The sequence below is a fragment of the Callorhinchus milii genome, unplaced genomic scaffold (genome assembly GCF_018977255.1).
Source record: "Callorhinchus milii isolate IMCB2004 unplaced genomic scaffold, IMCB_Cmil_1.0 Scaffold7, whole genome shotgun sequence".
NCBI lineage: Eukaryota > Metazoa > Chordata > Chondrichthyes > Chimaeriformes > Callorhinchidae > Callorhinchus > Callorhinchus milii.
Genome location: NW_024704748.1, coordinates 19,901,168 through 19,920,039, shown reverse-complemented (window position 1 = coordinate 19,920,039; position 18,872 = coordinate 19,901,168). Strand labels below are relative to the sequence as shown.

The 18,872-nt window shown below is 39.7% G+C and overlaps 1 protein-coding gene across 1 annotated transcript in view; it reads left to right on the top strand.

The window, feature by feature from the left end:
- Window positions 1–5,477: 5,477 nt before the first annotated feature.
- plce1 (phospholipase C, epsilon 1) overlaps window positions 5,478–18,872 on the top strand; it is a 122,811-nt gene continuing 109,416 nt past the window's right edge. Inside the window, 1 exon segment of the mRNA XM_007896684.2 lies at window positions 5,478–5,960. Coding sequence (XP_007894875.2) covers window positions 5,664–5,960 — 297 coding nt within the window. The 5' untranslated portion in view covers window positions 5,478–5,663.

The window sequence follows — 18,872 nt, the reverse complement described above, 5'->3', positions numbered from 1 at the left end:
AGGGCTCTGTCCTTGGTCCCCTCCTCTTCACCCTCTATATGCTCTCCCTTGGTGACATCATCCGCAGACATGGAGTTAACTTCCACATGTATGCGGATGACACCCAACTCTACCTTTCCTCCTCTACTCTCAACTCCACGACCACCGATGTCCTGACAGCCTGCCTGTCCGACATCGAGTCCTGGACGAGAGACAACTTTCTTCAGCTCAACGTGCGAAAAACCGAGGCCCTCCTGATTGGCTCACGTCAGCGCCTCCGCACCTCAGGCGCTGACACCATCAGCATCCAAGGCTGCACTCTCCACCTCTCAAAGCCAGTCAGGAACCTCGGCGTTTTGTTCGACCCTGAGCTGTCCTTTCTCCCTCACATCCGCACCACAACTGGCACTGCCTTCCATCACCTCCGGAACATCGCCAGACTACGGCATTACCTCACCCCTCACGCTGCTGAAACCCTGGTTCACGCCTTTGTCACCTCAAGGCTGGACTATGGGAACTCTCTCCTCGCCGGCCTTCCCGCCACCTCCCTCCACAAGCTGCAGGTCATTCAGAACTCTGCAGCTCGTGTACTGTCCCGCACCAGGCTTCGGGACCACATCACTCCCACCCTCGCTCGCCTCCACTGGCTCCCCATCCCCCAGAGGATTGATTTCAAGATCCTCATCCTCACCTACAAGGCCATTCACGGCCTTGCTCCCTCCTACCTCTCCGACCTACTATCCCCCTACCTACCTGCCCGTACCCTCCGTTCCTCTGGCTCCGGTCTGCTCCACATCCCCCGCCCCAACCGCCCTACCATCGGTGGTCGGGCCTTCAGCCTCTCAGCCCCCAGGCTCTGGAACTCCATCCCCCAGTGCCTTCGCCTTGCTTCCTCCCTCTCCTCCTTCAAGGCCGGTCTCAAAACCTTTCTCTTTGACCGAGCCTTCAGCTCCCCTCTCGACTCTCTTCCCCCTCCTCGCTCCCTCCCCTCACCCTGACCATTTCCCCCCTCCTCGCTCCTTCCCTCCCCTCACCCTGACCATTTCCCCCCTGCTCGGGTCATGACCCAACTGTGCAGCGCCTTGGGACGTCCTCCTGACGTGAAAGGCGCTTTATAAATGGAATCTTGTTGTTGTTGTTATTATTGGTGGCGGGGTTTATGGTGTTATTTTTCAGATACTGATCAGGTTATAAGTTTTACCGATGACCAAATGATTGGAACGATTACAGCTTTCGCATTTACCTTTTGATCATTGTACTCCTGTTATTGATTAAACCTCCTGCCCTCATGATCAACTGGGGCTGTTGTTAGATACTGTCAAAATACTGTATATCTTAGGAGTGTGTTTAAGGTAGTTATTACCTGCTTAGCAAGCTTAGGTCATGCTTATCAAAGGAATTTGTAATCCGTAGATCACTAGCTCTTAATAGCCACATGGTATAAACTCATGATTCAGGTTTCATCGCTGTGAGTAAAATGTTTGGAAACTAGAAATTTTTGTAACTGCTTGTTTGTTTCAGAACTTCGTTATATACTTTTGCAGTGTAGTCAGTATTGATCTTTGAGAACAATAGAATAATTCATTTCATGCAAATAAGGATTATGATCAATGTACAACAATGATACTCAAATTAGACCAGTCATTTGAGTTCCTTTGAAAACCAGGAAGTCACACAGGTAAGATAAACGTTTCATGCATTACGTTGAATCTGCTTGTTATGGGTAATATACAAGCCCCTGGAACCACATTAGGGCCTATGTTTCCTACTGCGCTTTCAGTCACTTCTACCCCCCCACCATCCACTCTCCTAAACTATCTCTGAGCTTGGGCTCCCGGTCAGATGTGCGAAGTGCATTGCGATGTCCTCCCAACATCAAAGGTGCTATATAAATTTAAATTGTTGTTGCTAATTAAATGTTTCTATTGCTGGAGTGTGGATTTGCAATTATTGAGGAGGTTCTCTGTGTATGGTGAGAAAATTCAGGGGAGTAATGGAAAGTGAACTTCTTTTTGAGCAATTCAGGAAAGACTGTATTTGACCAGAATATACTAAGTGTAGCTGCCTGTAAGTAATTATGAACTGCTTAAAAGGTACTGAGGTTTACTAGAGAACAGGTGCCAACAACAGGATTCTAATTTTGTTCCAAGAAGTTTGAAGGTCAGTCTAATTATGGCATTGTTTATCAGAGACCCCTTTCACAACCAGAGCTTTTATTATCAGTGGTCTCCCCCAATGGGAAAACAATACAGACTCTTTTGAACATCATGCTGGTTGACAGTCCGGGTGCTAAGGAGGAGTAGGATTTCCTCTTTACAAGTCCTTACATGTTGAGTTCTCTTTTTGTAGGAAATTGTTAGTTTTAGTTGGATATATTTGAATTGGGTGAAGGTGAAATTGTGAATTAACACAAATGTATGCAATGTATGTGTTCCTGAGGTGTTCATGATAAATGGTAGGTGTGGCAGATAATAATATTAATAATAATAATCCTTGCATTTGATATAGCGCTTTTTACATCTAGACGTCTCAAAGCGCTTCGCAGAATATACTATAAAGTGTAGTGACAGTATATTAGTGGGCAAAACCCAGAAGCCAATTACACACAGCAGTGTCTCACAAGCAGTCATGGATTGAGTGACCAAATTATTATTATTTATTTATTTTATTTTTTCTTGAGGGATTATTATCTGGCGTGTGGAGTAAGGAAAGTTGCTCAAGGTTTTGCCCTGCTGGGAATCGAACCCAGGTCTCTCGCTTGTGAGGAGAGTGCTCTAACTACTAAGATACAGAATTCCATGGAAGTTACAGGTTGCATGGAATGGGAAATCTGGTGCACCGAACTCGTGACATGACAACAGAATTGGAAGTAAATGATGTTTTTCCAAATAAATTGAACAACCATGTTGCCATCAAAGCAATTACTCAACTCCTCCATGACTTTTGCCTGATACTTCTGCAAGAGCAACAACAATCACTATCTACCACTACATTACTGACTCACAAAAAAAGTTACACAGCCCACACATTATGTAAACACTTTGTAAACCAAATAACCCCAGCAGCTTCCAGTGGGTCGATAACTCACTGCAATTGCTGCAGTCAAACCTATAGTGGTGACATTGGCTGTGCAGTGGCATGATAGCAAATAGAATATCTTCAAATGCCTTGTTTACCTCACTGGTGAAATGAAAATTTTCAATAAATTCTTGTGCAGTTTTTTGTATGTGCTCGAACCTGTGCTTTAACTCCATCATTTCACATTTTTTTTCACCCACAAATATACAGTCAATTCACTTTATAATATATTCTGTGAAGCGCTTTGAGATGCACTAGAAGACATGAAAAGTGCTATATAAAATGCAAGGATTATTATTATTATATATTATTATTTATGGTGTGTTAAATGAGACTTATCCCTTGAATTTGTCTACTATATATTGAGGTTTATATCTTCCCGTCAGATTTACTCTAACGACATTTTCTGTTTTTTCTTGTGGGCACATCTTAGGAAGTGACACCTGTTGGTTGCTGTTTCTGCCTGACAAAGTGAAGCTGTTAAAGAGTTTGCAAGCTTCTGTTTTGCGTCTCGCTGGTATTTTCTAATTTACGACTGATTTTCATGGCTGATAAATTTTGTGGATATTTAATCTGACTAATCTATACAGACATCGTGCTTGGAATAGATATTAGAAGTTGTGGTTCATTTCAATATGAATACTAAGAACAGAAGTATTCACTTTACTGTATATTCTGTGAAGCGCTTTTAGATGTCTTGAAGACGTGATAAGGCACGAGATCAAATGCAAGGATTATTATTATTATTATTAATACTTGCTCTTTATATTTGACCCTGTACACCTAGAATACAATAATTAACAACAACAACAAATTACACTAGTATAGCACCCTTCACGTCAGAAAGACGGCCCAGGACACTGGAGTTTTGACACTGAGTTTTGACAGCCAGACACGAGCCCTTAACACCTTTTGTCTGTTTCAATACATACAATTCACGTTTGTGTAGTGTCTTTCACGTCTAGAAGAATGTCCCAAAGCACTTGTCACTGAAAGAAATAGGAGAGTGCATAACCTGTGAGAAATGTTAAAAAAGGTTGAAATATCTTCAAGGCAGAAAGTTTTTGTATTCCACCACTGCTTCCTGCTAGTTAAATATAGAAGCATGCTAATCCTCCTACTTCTAAAAACATTATATTAGAAAACGTGTAGATGAATGTCCTTGTACTATTCCACTTATCACTCAAGATGTTTGCTTTTCTGATAAACTAACTCACATTAATTACTCTTCCAATTTTTGTTTCAGACAAAGGTAATCTGCATTTAAAGGCTGCTCTGTGGCAAACCATTTCCTGTGACCATAAAGGAAGGGAACACTAACAGAACCTATTTACAACCTTCGTTTTTGAGGAAACAGAATTTAGCTTGCAAATCAACTAACGTCTCCAAAGCAACGATTCTTAGAGCTCTGAGCAGAATAGTATCTTATGCCATAAAGTACATGAGAATCCAGCTGCTTGGAATTTGCAGGATCATTATACTGTGTCAGGCTTGAACAGCTGGTCATTTTTTTCCTTTTTTGTTTCTAAAACATCTGGTTTCAGAACAGACTAATTTGAGTGCAGCCCGACACCTTTCGGAGAACTTCACTAAAGTGCTTTACAAACTCCTGTCACTGACCAGGCCATGCTATGACAGTCAAAGAAAAGAATCAGAAGAATATCGAGCGTCTGTGTTTCAAGATGAACTCAGAGGAGATGGTTGCGTCTGCATTTGTGACCATGGGACCAGGGAAGATGATATCTGGCCAGCCAGCTGAAGACAAAAATATTTCAAGTAATTTAGGCTGCGATGTTAAAAAAAGGCACGGTGGTGGTGATGAAAGGAAGCTGCCCGTAGATCCAGTGTCACTTCTACGAGGCCTTCCACAGTCTCAGCAAGAGTTGCAAAGCACGAAGCCCGGTCCACAACCAGTAATATCTGTAAAACAAAACACTGGAATGCAAGCAGAAGTCAGGGACGGTGGGATGGGCATGTCAAACTCTAAACTGGGATACTATAAATCAAGCTGTTTTAATTCTTCACAGGAGAATTGTGATTGCAATGTGTTCTCGGATCAGTCACCGTGGGATCCTCAAACTGACAGAAGCACACACTGGACGCCTGAGATTCTGTCTCCTTCTCAGGGAGGAGGGATCGGTGAAGAGGAGGAAGACTTGGATACAGAAGATTCTTCGAAGAAGCTGCTGTCATTTTGCAGCCAGAAAATCACTAAAGCAACTGATCCGCATAGTACCGAAAGTGATGTGAAACTGAAATGCCATAGCAGCCATGACAGTGAAAGGTATTGTGTTTTCTACCTTAGTCAGTGTTCACAGAGAACTAAGGTTTGCCGTGTTGAGCATGACTATGAATATGCAACTTGTGATTGTGCATCAAAGCAACAATTGAAATTCTCAACAGGCTGCACTCATGGGACTGTACATGAACTGAATGCCAGTTGCCCAGGTTTGCATGCTTCACAGGCAGGCTTAGGCAGAGTCCAACGTAAGATAAAGGCAAAAGGCTCAGCTGATAGGTCCACATCAGGCCAATGGCAGAATCGAGTGGTCCTGAAGCCTTCAGTCGACAGTACTGAAGATTCAGGGAACAGCTGTGATGAAGGGATGGGAGATGAGTTTGACAGAAACAGAAAGGAACGCTCCACATTGCTGTTTAGAAGGTACAATAAGAATAACCGCGAGGTGAAGAAATCTGTTTATACTGGCTCTCGGGCACGGACAAGAACGTTGCCTTCTGGGCATATTGGAGCAAAGGCCAAGAAGGCTGTCAATCAAAAGAGAGGCATTACTGTTGAACTCAAACTTCCCAGGATTACTGCTGAGAAACTGACAGTATATCAAGCTATGTGGATAAGAAGAAATGACTTGAATCATTACTCGACCAAGGTGTACAGATGCGAGGTAAGATATCTGCCATTTCATGAAACATCTTTCTGTTTTAAAGAAATAAAATGCTCTGTATATTGCTTTTCTTGCTGCCTTTTCTGGGGAGGGAGGACATTATGCTGATCAGTAAGAATGTGCTTAAGGGATGTTTGTAAAAGCTTTGACATCTTAGTACTTAATGGTGATGCCTAACTGGTCTGTGCTCCTTTTATCTGTGAAGGTCCAATGTAATGCAGGTATAGGGAAATAGATTCTAAACTTCAAAAATTCCCAGAACATTGTGTCCAGCAAAACCAAGCCTATACCCAGTATTAATAAAGCGAAGTGTCTCCCTCAGAAAAGAGTGTGGGTTTGGGCACTGATTAAATATTGTTTCATGTTATCATTCCCTGCTTTTTATGTTCAGGCTTTACCATTGGCACCATAGAGTTCTTTAGTGTACCTGAGTATGAGTATTGAGTGTAAGTACTGGGTTGTAAGTACCTGTGAGCATCTTCTGAGTGAGTGTATGTACAGAGTGCAAATACCTGTGTGTAAGTATTGAGGTAAACAGAAGTGGGAAAACATGTAATAATTTATAGTCAATGTCATGATTCTGATTAGTACAATGAGGACATCGAAGCTGAAAAATGAAACCAGTAAAATCAAACCAAACAATTATTTATTATGAATATGATTGCAAACAATGTTGAATTGTTTTCATATGCAATGAAAGCAAGGTCTGTGACTTTACTAGTAATTATTTCCTTTTAATTTAAATGCTGTGAATTATGTGCATTACATAAGGGGAGAGTTTGGGCAAGTGGTTTGTGGTTGAATGAAAAAATTATCAACATAGCAGAAGTAATTACTGAGAAGTGGAAGTTGAAGAGAGTCATTATATGCAAGTGTAAATGGCAACTGGAACAACTCACAGAGCACAAAGATCCCTTATAAATAAATTTACTTGGTAACTGACTGAGCAAGAAGGGCACTTTGTTTTTCCAGTTGCTCGAAGGAAAGAACTTCTTTCTTCCATTTTATCCAATATGAGCTACAATTTTAATTAAAGATTTTAGGCAAATCCTCACAAACAATTTTCCAGAAATCCCAATTATCATTGTCCACTCCCGCAACTGTTTGTCATGAAACTTCACTGCAAAAGTGGTTGGAATGATCAGAGTCCTACTTATTTTCAAAGTGTACTTCATAGGAGATTTTTTGCGGTAACTCTCAAAAGGTTGTGAGAAATATCTTGTATCCTCACATTCTGATATTTTACCCACATTTGTAAACAGGATTCCGTCATCTTGGGAAATTACTCAGATACCAAAGCCCCTTTAAAGTTCAGTTGAATTCTGTTTGCTCTGTAGTTTTTCAGTTTGTTTCAATTAGGAAGAATAGACTGTTCGAAAGGTATATGAAAATTACACAGAGGAATTTCTGAAATGTCAGGAACTGTTCTTATTGGATAAGCAAACAATACTTTGAAGCTCTAGGAATTCAATATTTTTTCTTCACGAGACTGTGTTAGAACACATTTAAACTGGATATATTTAGAGAGAGCTAATAATAACAATAATGATCCTTGCATTTAATATTGCTCCTTATCACATCTTTTAGACGTCTCAAAGTGTTTCACAGAATATAAAGTAAATTGACTGTATTTATTTTGTGGGCGAAATGTGGATTGAGTAACCAAATTATTATTAATATTTTTTTGAAGGGATTACTATCCCTGGAAAAGCGATCCGCCAATCGACTAACAATCAGATTCCTACTTACTGTTAGGTAAGCAGAGGTGTGTGGAGTAAAGAAAACTTGCCCAATGTTTCACCCTGCCCGGGAATCGAACCAAGGTCCTCTCGCTTGTGAGGCAAGTGCTCTAATCATTAAGCTGTAGCACAATAAGAGAATTTCAGCTCTGCTTTGTGCTCTCAAATGAATTTAAAGTCCAAGAGTATTCCTCAGCACCTTCATCTCCCTGAGTACAAAATCAAGGAATAAAAACTATATGTAGGCAATATAGAAAGCTAATAGGTAAAATTTGTAAGGATTCACTAAATAAGTTAACATAGTCTGTTATTGTTTCAGGGAAGGAAACAGGTCAGCACAATGACATTGCACAAATGTGGTTTTATAACATCCCCAATACTGATACTATACACTATAATATCCTTGATATTTACAATTGTATATCAAGTACTGTACTTTCCAAAGGCAACAGGACCCTTTTCATATTGAAACATGTGTTCACGTTTTAACAACACCAAAGAAATCAATCCAGGTATTTCTCCAAAGAAGTTATGTTTAAGTCTCTGTTCTCTGCTTTCAGGATCTGCTTTTATTAAAGGTAATGGTAATACATTCTACAACAATTGGTGAGTGTAACCATGTTGTGTGTGAACACATCAAACGCTTGAAAGTGATAGGCTGTAGAAAGAAATTACAGCTTTACAATAGCTGCTTTTATGATGGTTGCAACATGAATGCAAACACTATCTCTATTCCCCGAGTTTTGTTCTTCTTGTGGTTTCTAGCCAATCCTTGAGAACACAGATATCACCAGAGACTTCAGCTGTGCACTACAAGTGTCTTGTTACACTCTGCAGCGGACATGAGCTTGCAGATCTTTCCCAGGTCCTGCCAAAGTGGCATTTGAAGTATTTTATTTCTTTTTAGTAAATTATTTCACTTCTTAGTTGAAAAGTTCACCATTTTAACACAGGGTTTAATACATTTGAGCAATTCTTTCCCCGTGCTTGGTTTAGCTGCAAATTCATGGATAAGCAGGTTTGTAAGTCCCAACATGTTAAATGGGCTATCTTGTTTGTTACAGTTCAGTTAAAGTGGTACTGTTCCCTGGTAATGTGTTTTTTGAGACTTCTTGGCAAAGATGTATATTTGAGGGTTGAGTCACCATTCGATTGAGTCACTCGAGTTACATCTGTGCTACTATTTGACTCTTAGTCACCTACAATCAAATTAGACAATTATGGAGCAGGAACTGAGAGACCCAGTTTATCCCCAGCTTAGTCATTGGGGTAAATCACACTCAGTTTACTAAAATAGCAATCTTTATTACTTGCTGATAGATGAGCAATCCTCATAAAGCTGGGGTAGGAATTCGAAGATGAACAGAACATTGGTTCCTGATTTGAAAAAATAACTATTCTCAAGGATAGACTGATATATGCATTTTGTGATGTCTGTAGCTTCTTTCAGCAATACATTTAGGGTTTAATTTCTCATCTTAACACTGGTATCAGCACCGGCTGTGTTGGGCTGCATTGCTTGAGCGAAGAGACGGAAAACCAGGCTGAGTAGGGTGTTTCCTCCTGCATGACTGAAGCATATGTTCTGCAGATTGGCGAGGAGCAGCAGTAAGAAATGATTGTTGGCTAAGCCTGCTCGATTTTCCAACTGAAGAGATAGAACAGGCACAAGGAATTAACTGGGATGGAGGTTGGAGATGCGGAAAGAAACATAGTTCTGTGTTTCAAAGTGTAAGAAGTGTAAGCATTAATATTACTGCTTCAAAATTAAAACCCGTATCTGAAATATTCTGCAGTTCCAGACAATAAAAGTGCAGGAATTGATAAGTTCAAGATTGTAGCTGGTAAATACCATGACCTGCACTTAGCCTGCTACAGAAACACTGTTTTCTAACTGCAGAAAATGAGCCATATCAAGTTTACTAGGAATACAAAGCTATTTGTTGTTAAGCTAATTATTAAGCCTTTAGCTGTGCTGTTTGTGGTTACTGCACACCAGCTTTATTAACACAAAGGCACATTCATGTTGTATTATTGTTTATGTAAGTTATTATTAAAATACAGGAATTTTAAATCTATTCAAGTGGATGCCATTTATCGATGAATGGAGTACTCATTGCAAATGGCCCAAATACACTTTTGGCTTTCTTCAGTAAGAAAATGTGTCTGCTCAGATATAGTAAAATCACAATGAAAGCGATCTAAAGTATTGAATATCACTGCTGCTATGGTAATGTTGTATGCGTGGGGAGAAAAGTGGGGGTCAGTTGCCTTCTTTCGGTAACTGGGCCTCTCATTTAGACAGTGGGTGCTTGTGATTATAGAGGATGATTACTCTTGAGTCATGAGTGCCTATGGATTGGTGAGTTAAGTGCATTTGGAGAAAATTACAAAATGCTTAAAGAGAATGAAGAGGCAGAATTGAATTTCCAAAACCTAACCCACTTCCCTGGTTGCGACCCTCTGTTAATAAGAAAACCTCCACAGGATTTTAATTTAGTCAGCCATAGGTTTGTTGTGCTGTATATAAAAAAGTAAACAGTTTATTGCAGAGTCTGAGATGAGGCTGGAAACAGGTGACTTTAAATGTTCAAATTCCATGGCTCTGTCCAAAACTCAAAAACTCAATGAGTAAATAACCAGAAGTTATGTGGTGGTGGTGGTGGGCCGGGGGCAATGACAAAATATGGATTAGTTACCTCTTTTCAGTGACTGGGCCTAGGTAGCTCACAAAAGGATATAAAATAAACATTTTTAAATAGAAGTTTTTATATTGCATCTTGTTTTAATACAATAATTCCTTTTGCAACTCAAACAAAACATAGTACTCAAAACTTGGTTTTGTTACCAACATCTTTCAGTACAGTACATCTGCATTAATTCCAAAACATAAAATATTTTGTATATCACACAGTGACATTCATGACGTTTAGCAAGTGGTATTTTTGCATTATTCCAGATGTCCTCCAGTCAACTTCAAGAAATAAGATCTGCTTTGTTTCCCTTTGATGGCTAAAATACTTGCACTTTGTTGATCTAAAAATTATTTTAAAAACTAAATATTACATCTTACCCAAAAGTACATCTGAGCATGACGTAATATTAATAATAATAATAATCCTTGTATTTGGTAAAGCACCATTCATGAAGATGTTCCAAAGCACTGTACAGCATATATTGTGAAGTAGAGTGATTGTGTGTTTTTGTGGATGAACGGAAGAGACAATTTTTACAATTTATGGAAGTTTATAGATCTTTAGTCACTTTTAAAGATCTGTCAACTTCCATAAGGAAGAATGTAATCCCTTGGAATTCACGATCTCAGGTGACCTGGCTTGAGACGATCTGAATGGAGATAAGGTGTTTGCTCTAGAAGAAGCAAACGTGATGGGTGAGCCAATCCCTACCTCTCAGTCAGCTGCTCAGAGGCTAGGGGAATGGTGCACGATGCGGTAAGGACCAACACAACCAGGATATACTACATTGCTCGAGCCATACATCAGAGCTGCAGAAAAACTTAGTGTAACACAAGATGCAATAGCTGCTGCATTGTATCAAGATCTAAAAAGGGGTGGGGTCGAAAAGTCTAATACAATGTTCTTCATATAGTCGGATTTGTACAAAGCTGCTTCTGAGACAAAGCCAATCCCTTTGCTTGAAACCTCAGCTCCATTCTGCACTGCAAAGGCAAGCTCACAGTAGGCACCTTGTCCTCTATAGCTGTTGTATAACTTTCAACAGGGTTCTGGCTCATGAATGAAAAAGCTAACGTGTTTATTATCTTTCAGCGCGCCAGCGTTCTGGGGAGAGTTCTCTCATACAGCTGCAATAATGTCATCCAACCCACAACACATTTCATTTTTAGGAAGGAGAAGCCCTGCTAGATCTTATACATTTGATTTCCTTGATGCACAGCCCACACACATATGGCTCAGATAACTTGCTGGAATATTTTGTTTATGAGTAAATTATTTGAAGCAGCTTGCTGTTCCCCTTTACTCCAATTCATATTGCACTGGTATTATTCATCACAGCCTTGATCTACTACAGTAATCCCAATAAGCACACATCTGAGGAGCAAGCTAAGTGAAAATATGTTCTGTTAAACAAAGACAAAAACTAGCGAACTACATGTAATAAGCTGCTAGGTGGGATGCCCTCACTGTAACGCAATGTCCCAATCTTGAGGAGGGGAAACACTATTTCATTTTACTCTTAGCACAATTAGAGCTATCGTTAGCTGTATGTGGAATGCTCCTGGCATCATTAATGAAGTTTATGGCCCAGGCTATCTTTGTCTCACACTCCCCTCCAACTTTCTATGCTGTAACATGGGAGGTAGACAGGACCTGCAGAAAAATAATGGGAGGAAAATTCTGGATTGAAGACCCAATTAAATTAGTTCTGTCAGTCTATTGCAAGTTATGTTGAAATCTAAAGTTAACAGTTCTCAGGAATGAAATATGCAATGAAGTCTGTTTTTCCAGAGAAAAATCAACGCCCTTGTGTGCTTCTGGACATTTGGTTCTGGAAGGAAGCCTGTGTTGGCCCTGTTGTGAATGATAAATGGAGCCCCTCTCACTGAAGGGGATTTCTGCTTTGGGGAATAATTTTTTCCAGCTGCCAAAAGAATAAGCATGTTGTGTCCAGACACAGTGCAACACGGTCGCAGGGCGATGTCTCCAGGCAGTCTGCAGTGACTCGATTGGGAGGGTTATTTTACTACAAGGCAGTCCATATATTAAGTTCACAGTTTCCTTACGTGCTAGGTAGCTGTACGCTTGCAACTCTTGGACTCCGAGAATGGAGCCTTGTAAAAGCTACAAAAAGAGTGTTCCTGGAGGATTCGGTTTCTCAACCTGGACCCAATCAATTGAACTCCGCATAAAGCGTATGTTGAAAAGTTCTGACTTTTTCAAGATTTGGGAAAGTGATGGAAGAAAACACATTCTTACATTGGTAAGTAAGTATTTTGCGATCAAGCCTATACCTTTCCAGCTCACTGTTTAACAATCATTTTGTGTTTTGTTAAACTAAGCTATTTAACTTTAATTGTCGTGATTGAGCCTACAAATTAATTGTTTCACTCTGTATTGTCCCACGTTTTTCAATATTTGGCCTTGAGGACTCCTGTGATCCCTCAGCAATTGCTCCAATTCTCCAGCAGCTCACCTAGTATCTGTAAAATCATTTACCTGGGCCCCATTATTTCTTGGCAAGGGTTAGATTAATGCTTATTTAGGAACTGAGAGCAAATCACAGAGTTCGGATGAAATCCCAAACTAAAATCACATAAGCCTGAATTACAGTATCTGGTAATTTTGTTAGTCGCCAGGCTATTTAATTTTGCTTGTTATGAGTGTGAAATGAACATGCTCCACATAACAAGAAGAAGATTTATCTGACAGATGGACTATTTTGGTGTTTGCAACCATTGAACACAACGAGAGTGCTTATATGAAACTTGTCCTGCTGCCAACAAGCTGGAGGTTTCCTGGCCTTTGTGCTATTGCTTGTCGCTAAAATGTCAATGTTTCACTGAACTCCTGTAGCTTATTTAAAGGGACCACCGGCAAGTTTGTAAAGAAGTACAGTATTTAGAAAACCTGTGTAGCTCAGTGGTTAGAGCACTCGCTTTGCAAGTGAGAGACCTGAGTTCAATTCCAGGCAGGGCGAAACCTTGGGCAAGTTTCCTTACTCCACACACCTAATAATAATCCCTCCAAAACCAAAAACAATAATAAATTGGTCATTTTCAATCTACGACTGTTTGTAGGACATTGCTGTGCGCAATTGGCTGCCGCCTTCGCCCACAAATATACAGTCAGTTCACTTTACAGTGTGTTCTGTGAAGCGCTCTGGGACGTCCTCCCGACGTGAAAAGCGCTATATCAAATGCAAGGATTATTATTATTATTATTATTAAATGCAAGCTGTACTAATCTCTAGTTATGTTACAATACATTGTTGCATCATTTATGTTGACATTTTCTTGCCAGAAATTATCCACCCTTCTTTGGATCTTCCCACACAAAAACAGTTGCCAACACCTTTTTGAGAACTTTTAACAGGTCTATCTTCCTCTCACAACAGCACAGAGCAGAGAATATACAAATTCAGATACCTTCCGGTTTCGTACCTATTTATGTGTTATCTTCCCTCCTTTTAGTTCCCAAACAAGGTCTTTTTACTTCGCTGAGCAGCTCTATTAGCTGTCCGGCCTTTCCAATCCCCATCTGGACCAGTACTAACTTACTCTGCTATTTAAATACAGTTTTAAATTATTCGCCACAATATTAAATTGTTCATAATTTCTCTCTCAATAATAATATCTTATCATTGACACTTCTTGTTAAAGACAGAAAAATCTTACAATACTTGGTTGGATACACAGCTTATCCCGCCTACTTCACAAGGATGGTGCATTAGGGTAACAATGTGTTTTGCTGTCTTTTACCAGCTTTTAGCCATTTAGTAATTTGTCCACTTCAGTTTTAAAAAAAAGTTGTAAGAGGATTAACAGTAAACCTAGTCAAGATTCATTACAAAAGATACCTCCAAACTCCTTGCTTGATACAATTATTTACTTGTAAAGTAATAGTTTACTTGTAAATAGTTGTACTGTACAAAGTGAAGAACAAAATAAAGGAATCATTGGCTCATTCTATTGTCTTTGGAAAGCTACTCGCCTTAAAGCAAATAATTGCAGGTCCATTTTACTTACAAAATACACAGTCACTGCATTGCTACTCAGTCACTACACTTTAAGAAACACTCTGAGATGTCCTCCTGGCATGAAAAGTGCTATTTCAAGTGTAAAGATTGTTGTTATTGCTGGTACTAGAAGCTGACCCATCATATTTCTTCAATATTAGCTGTGACATTCTGTCCAACCTGAATTCAGGAGTGCCCAAGTCTCGTCATTTTGCTCAGGATCATTCAGTGGGGTAAGATTGTTGCATATTAAGCATTTAATAAAGCTGATTTCTGAGCACAAACTGCCTGTATGTGTTACATTACTGGCTGCTCCTCAGTCTAAAAACCTGTGGACATGCTGAATTCACAACTTCAGGGGGAACGGATTTGGTGATTTATTTTCTCCCCAATTTGTTCCCTTTTCTGTTTATGAAGGAGGTTTTTTTATATGATCCCACGATCAGTGGCTTCTCTCCACTACCTAGCCAAAGTGTCTATTATTCATTTTTGTTTCACAACATTAAATGATTGGAGGTTGTTCATCTGAGGTGACATCACACCAAGGCTGATCCTATCTTCTCCTTATGTTCACACACTCCATCAACTACCTTTCCTAACCAACATAGCATCACTGTAACTATCTGAGGTGAACCTGGGATCTTCCCAGTCAATATGAATCAGTAAACAAAAGGCAAATTACTGCCGATGCTGGAAATCTGAAATAAAACCAAAGTCGCTAGGAACACTCAGCAGGTCAGGCAGCATCTATGGAGAGAGGAAAATGAGTTAACGTTTCAGGTCGATGACATTTCATCAGAAATTTGGAGAGGAAAAGCTCTTCTGATGCCCAGGAATAAACTTATAATATGAATCAGTGACTCACTGGATAAACACTAAGCCATTAAGAAACTGCTCCACTGAGAAATGATCCATTATTCATATTCTGATCTTTCCAAGATAACTCATGTAGTGTGGCTGGCATTATGCTGGAGTATGATCACACAGTAAAAAATGATTTTTTTAAAGATTATAAACGTGTTGTACAAGTAGTTTGGTTGTTCACTTTTCTGTATAATATTTATTCTATTATTCCAGCCAAGGCTTAATTTAAAACTTATTAACTGGTGACAGGGAGCCCCACGAACTTAAAAGTGCACATATACCTGTGTTATTGGTCGCTGCAAAGTGCGCAGTTAAACATACGATTCTCATACAATGGGGAGGCCACTTATTGCCAAACAATTGGGAAGTTCTCTTTGCAGAGGAGTGTGGAGAGGAAAGGCTCTTCTGATGCCCAATGATAAACAGATTAACTTCTTGATCCCATATTGACAATTGACGCAATATAGTCTGTGCTGCTGCTACTACAAGAGCGAGAAAGGAAATCTAAAAGGTCAGATTGAATGATTAAGAGTTTTAACATCAGCATCCCTTTTGAAATTAAAGTTACAAAGTGTTATGATTAGCATTCTCACACGGTAGGTGCTGTAATAAAAGGGGAGTTCAGTGTACTGAATACATTCAGTTAGTAACTAGAAACAGAGAATACTAGAAATCTATAGCAAGTAGATCCACCCTTGATATAAAAGGAGAAATGAACAGACTTTACTTGTGACCATTCATCAGAAGTTCCATCGGGATAGTTTAGTGATTTGTAGTGCATATGCCTGTTTGTTGGTAAAGTTATTGATCTTGACCAATAGGAATTTACCATTATTAGCATATGGTGACAAGTCAATAACTTACCATCCAGTGGAGTGTTATCCTCTCTCTCTCCAGACCTTAAGATTGTATTTAATTGTTGTATTTCTTCACCTTCTTCTCCCAAATAGATGCATGATATTATGAGCCTTCTTTTAAAAAGATTGTAAACTCCTCCTAGAAAAAGGAAACGGAGAGAGACAGCAATTTCCAAGTTAGCAACCTGTCAGGAGCACCCCTGCCCATTGAGGAATATATTGAATAACTTGTATGTGTATGTGTGTGTGTGCGTGCGTGTGATGGAAACACATCATTCTGGAGGATTGCATTACACTGACACTGGTTTTCATCTCTTAATTGGTGGTTGTAACTTTTGTACAAGAAATGCCAAAATTCAGTCGGAATTTAAAGAGGGAAATGATGCGCCACATTGTTGAGGGTGTCATGCCTCCTCTGCACTTAGCTTCACTTAGCTTCACAGTGGTGCAGGGGCTGTGCCATCTACCCCAGGGTATACCTTTCATTTTTTGCAGCAATTCGACCCAGGGTAGAGATGTGCTGCTTCCCCAAAGTGTGTACGTAATGTATTTGTTTCAGTCCACAACTTCTAACACTGCACCACTTCTGTCAGATGTATAATGGAGCTACATCATCATTGCCCTAATCTTCATATACATATGTATATATACATAGAAGCAATTGTTTCATTTACTTCAATAATGGGGCACTTATTTGACAGTTGAAGGCTTTTCAGTTGCAGCTTTGCGTGGATGATGTGGAGTTCATTATTTTATTTCCAACTTCCTGTCTAAAATTGCTTTTCCATGCAATTTGTTCTCTATTCCTCAAAGCTTGTGCAGTTGTAACATTATTACCCTTCCCTAGTTGTATCTGTTCCTTTTAAAGATGGCATTGTATTGTTTAGCTGCATTTATTTGCCGACTTAGTTGTGCGAGTTCTTTCCCATTTTTCTTCTTTAAGCTTTTCTTGTTGAGGAATATGCTGTGCTATTCAGCCAGACCATTGTCAGATTCAAAAGGATTCAATAAATATGTGGGTGTTAGAATAATTGCAGCTTGAGGCATTCACTGATTCAAACTTAACAGTATTTGAAGAGTTGCAGTAAACAGCCTGTGGATTGCCACCTACCTATGTAAATGTGTTGCCTTGTTATGTCATAGAAAAGCAACAACTATCCTGTAGCTCAGTGGAGCCCTGTAGCTCAGTGGTTATATAATATAATAATGATCCTTGCATTTGATATAGTGCTTTTCACCTCTTCTAGACGTCTCAAAGTGCTTCACAGAATATACTGAAAGTGAATTGACTGTACATTTGTGGGCGAAACGCAGCAGCCAATTGACATTACAGTATATTCTGTGAAGCGCTTTGAGATGTCTCGAAGACGTGATAAGGTGCTATATCAAAGCAAAGATTACTATTATTATTATCCTTCTTGCTGTTGAGAGGGAGGTAAACTAGATCTAAGGTTTGGAAATGGAATGTCAGAATTGAGCCAGCCCTCTGTGGCGGTCTCAGCGGGTTCATCGGCAAGACTTGGAAGTGCAGAACAGATATTGGGGCAGGAACCCTTCCCGTTCAGCTCTTGTTAACCCTAGCTGGTTCTAGTTGGATAAGCAGCGGGAAAGTTTGCCAGACAGTGTTCTCAGTGGCAAGCTATGCAGTTTTAGCTGGTTAGATTACAGCAGTACCCAATACACACTCTGGGGTCCCCAAGCCTTGGTTCTTGCCAAACTGTGCCTAATACTTTACAGAATTAGTTAAGCATCTCTCCAGGGAGAGACTGCGCATTCCATTCCAATAAACATCTCTGGAATTTCTATGCATAGGTGGGATGCCTGGAATTCCAGTTTGGTTTGGATACTCTTAAGACTGGTGATGGTTTTCTACATGTCACCCGGCTGACCAAAAAAAAATTAAGTTGATGCTTAAATAAATAAAGTAATGGATGATCTACCCAACATTCACGCATACCATCAAGGTGGAATAAAGGGTTTGTGTGAAAGTCCTACAGTATAAAATAGTACATTTTGTACATTTAGCATTGTGTTGCCACATAATTGATCTTTCGGTTTGAAAGCCAGTCATTCTGATTGATGTATTGATTTATAGTGTGCACACATATGAATGAACAAACTGCAAGTACATGGGTGATTTGTTTCTGTGACCTTTGATCATTCAGCACAAGTTACAGAACATTTCTGTTCTGTTCAAATTTGTTCATGTCAAGTTTGCCTTCAACAAACATCAGTCTGTGACATCAGTGACTCACTACTGAAGGACTCATTGCTACAACCCATTACATGTGCTGTTGTCTGACAGAACCAGATGGTGATTCTTGCTGAATGCCACACTATCCATATTTTGTCACTAGATTAGGGTTACTATGCCCTGACTCTTGGTAAGAGACTGTACCTAATAGCTTCCGGAATTGCTTTGTGTTTCTTACACAGATATTGTTATGAATAACTCATTTTATTTAGCTATAATTTTGTGTTACTTTGAATGATCAAAACACATCATTCAAATTGTATTATAGTAGTTCATTATCCATGGCTCCAGACAGAGGCAGTGAATAAAACAGTAGGGGGGTTCACTGGTAATCATTGTTTTAATTTTACTAGCGGCACGGCCAACCTGAAAAGCCGCACTCATCAGTCTACTTTAGTGTAATGCTTGGGTGTTTGGGATATGATTGTGTTCATAGAATCGTAGAATTATACAGCACAGAAGGAGGCCTTTTGACCCATCATGT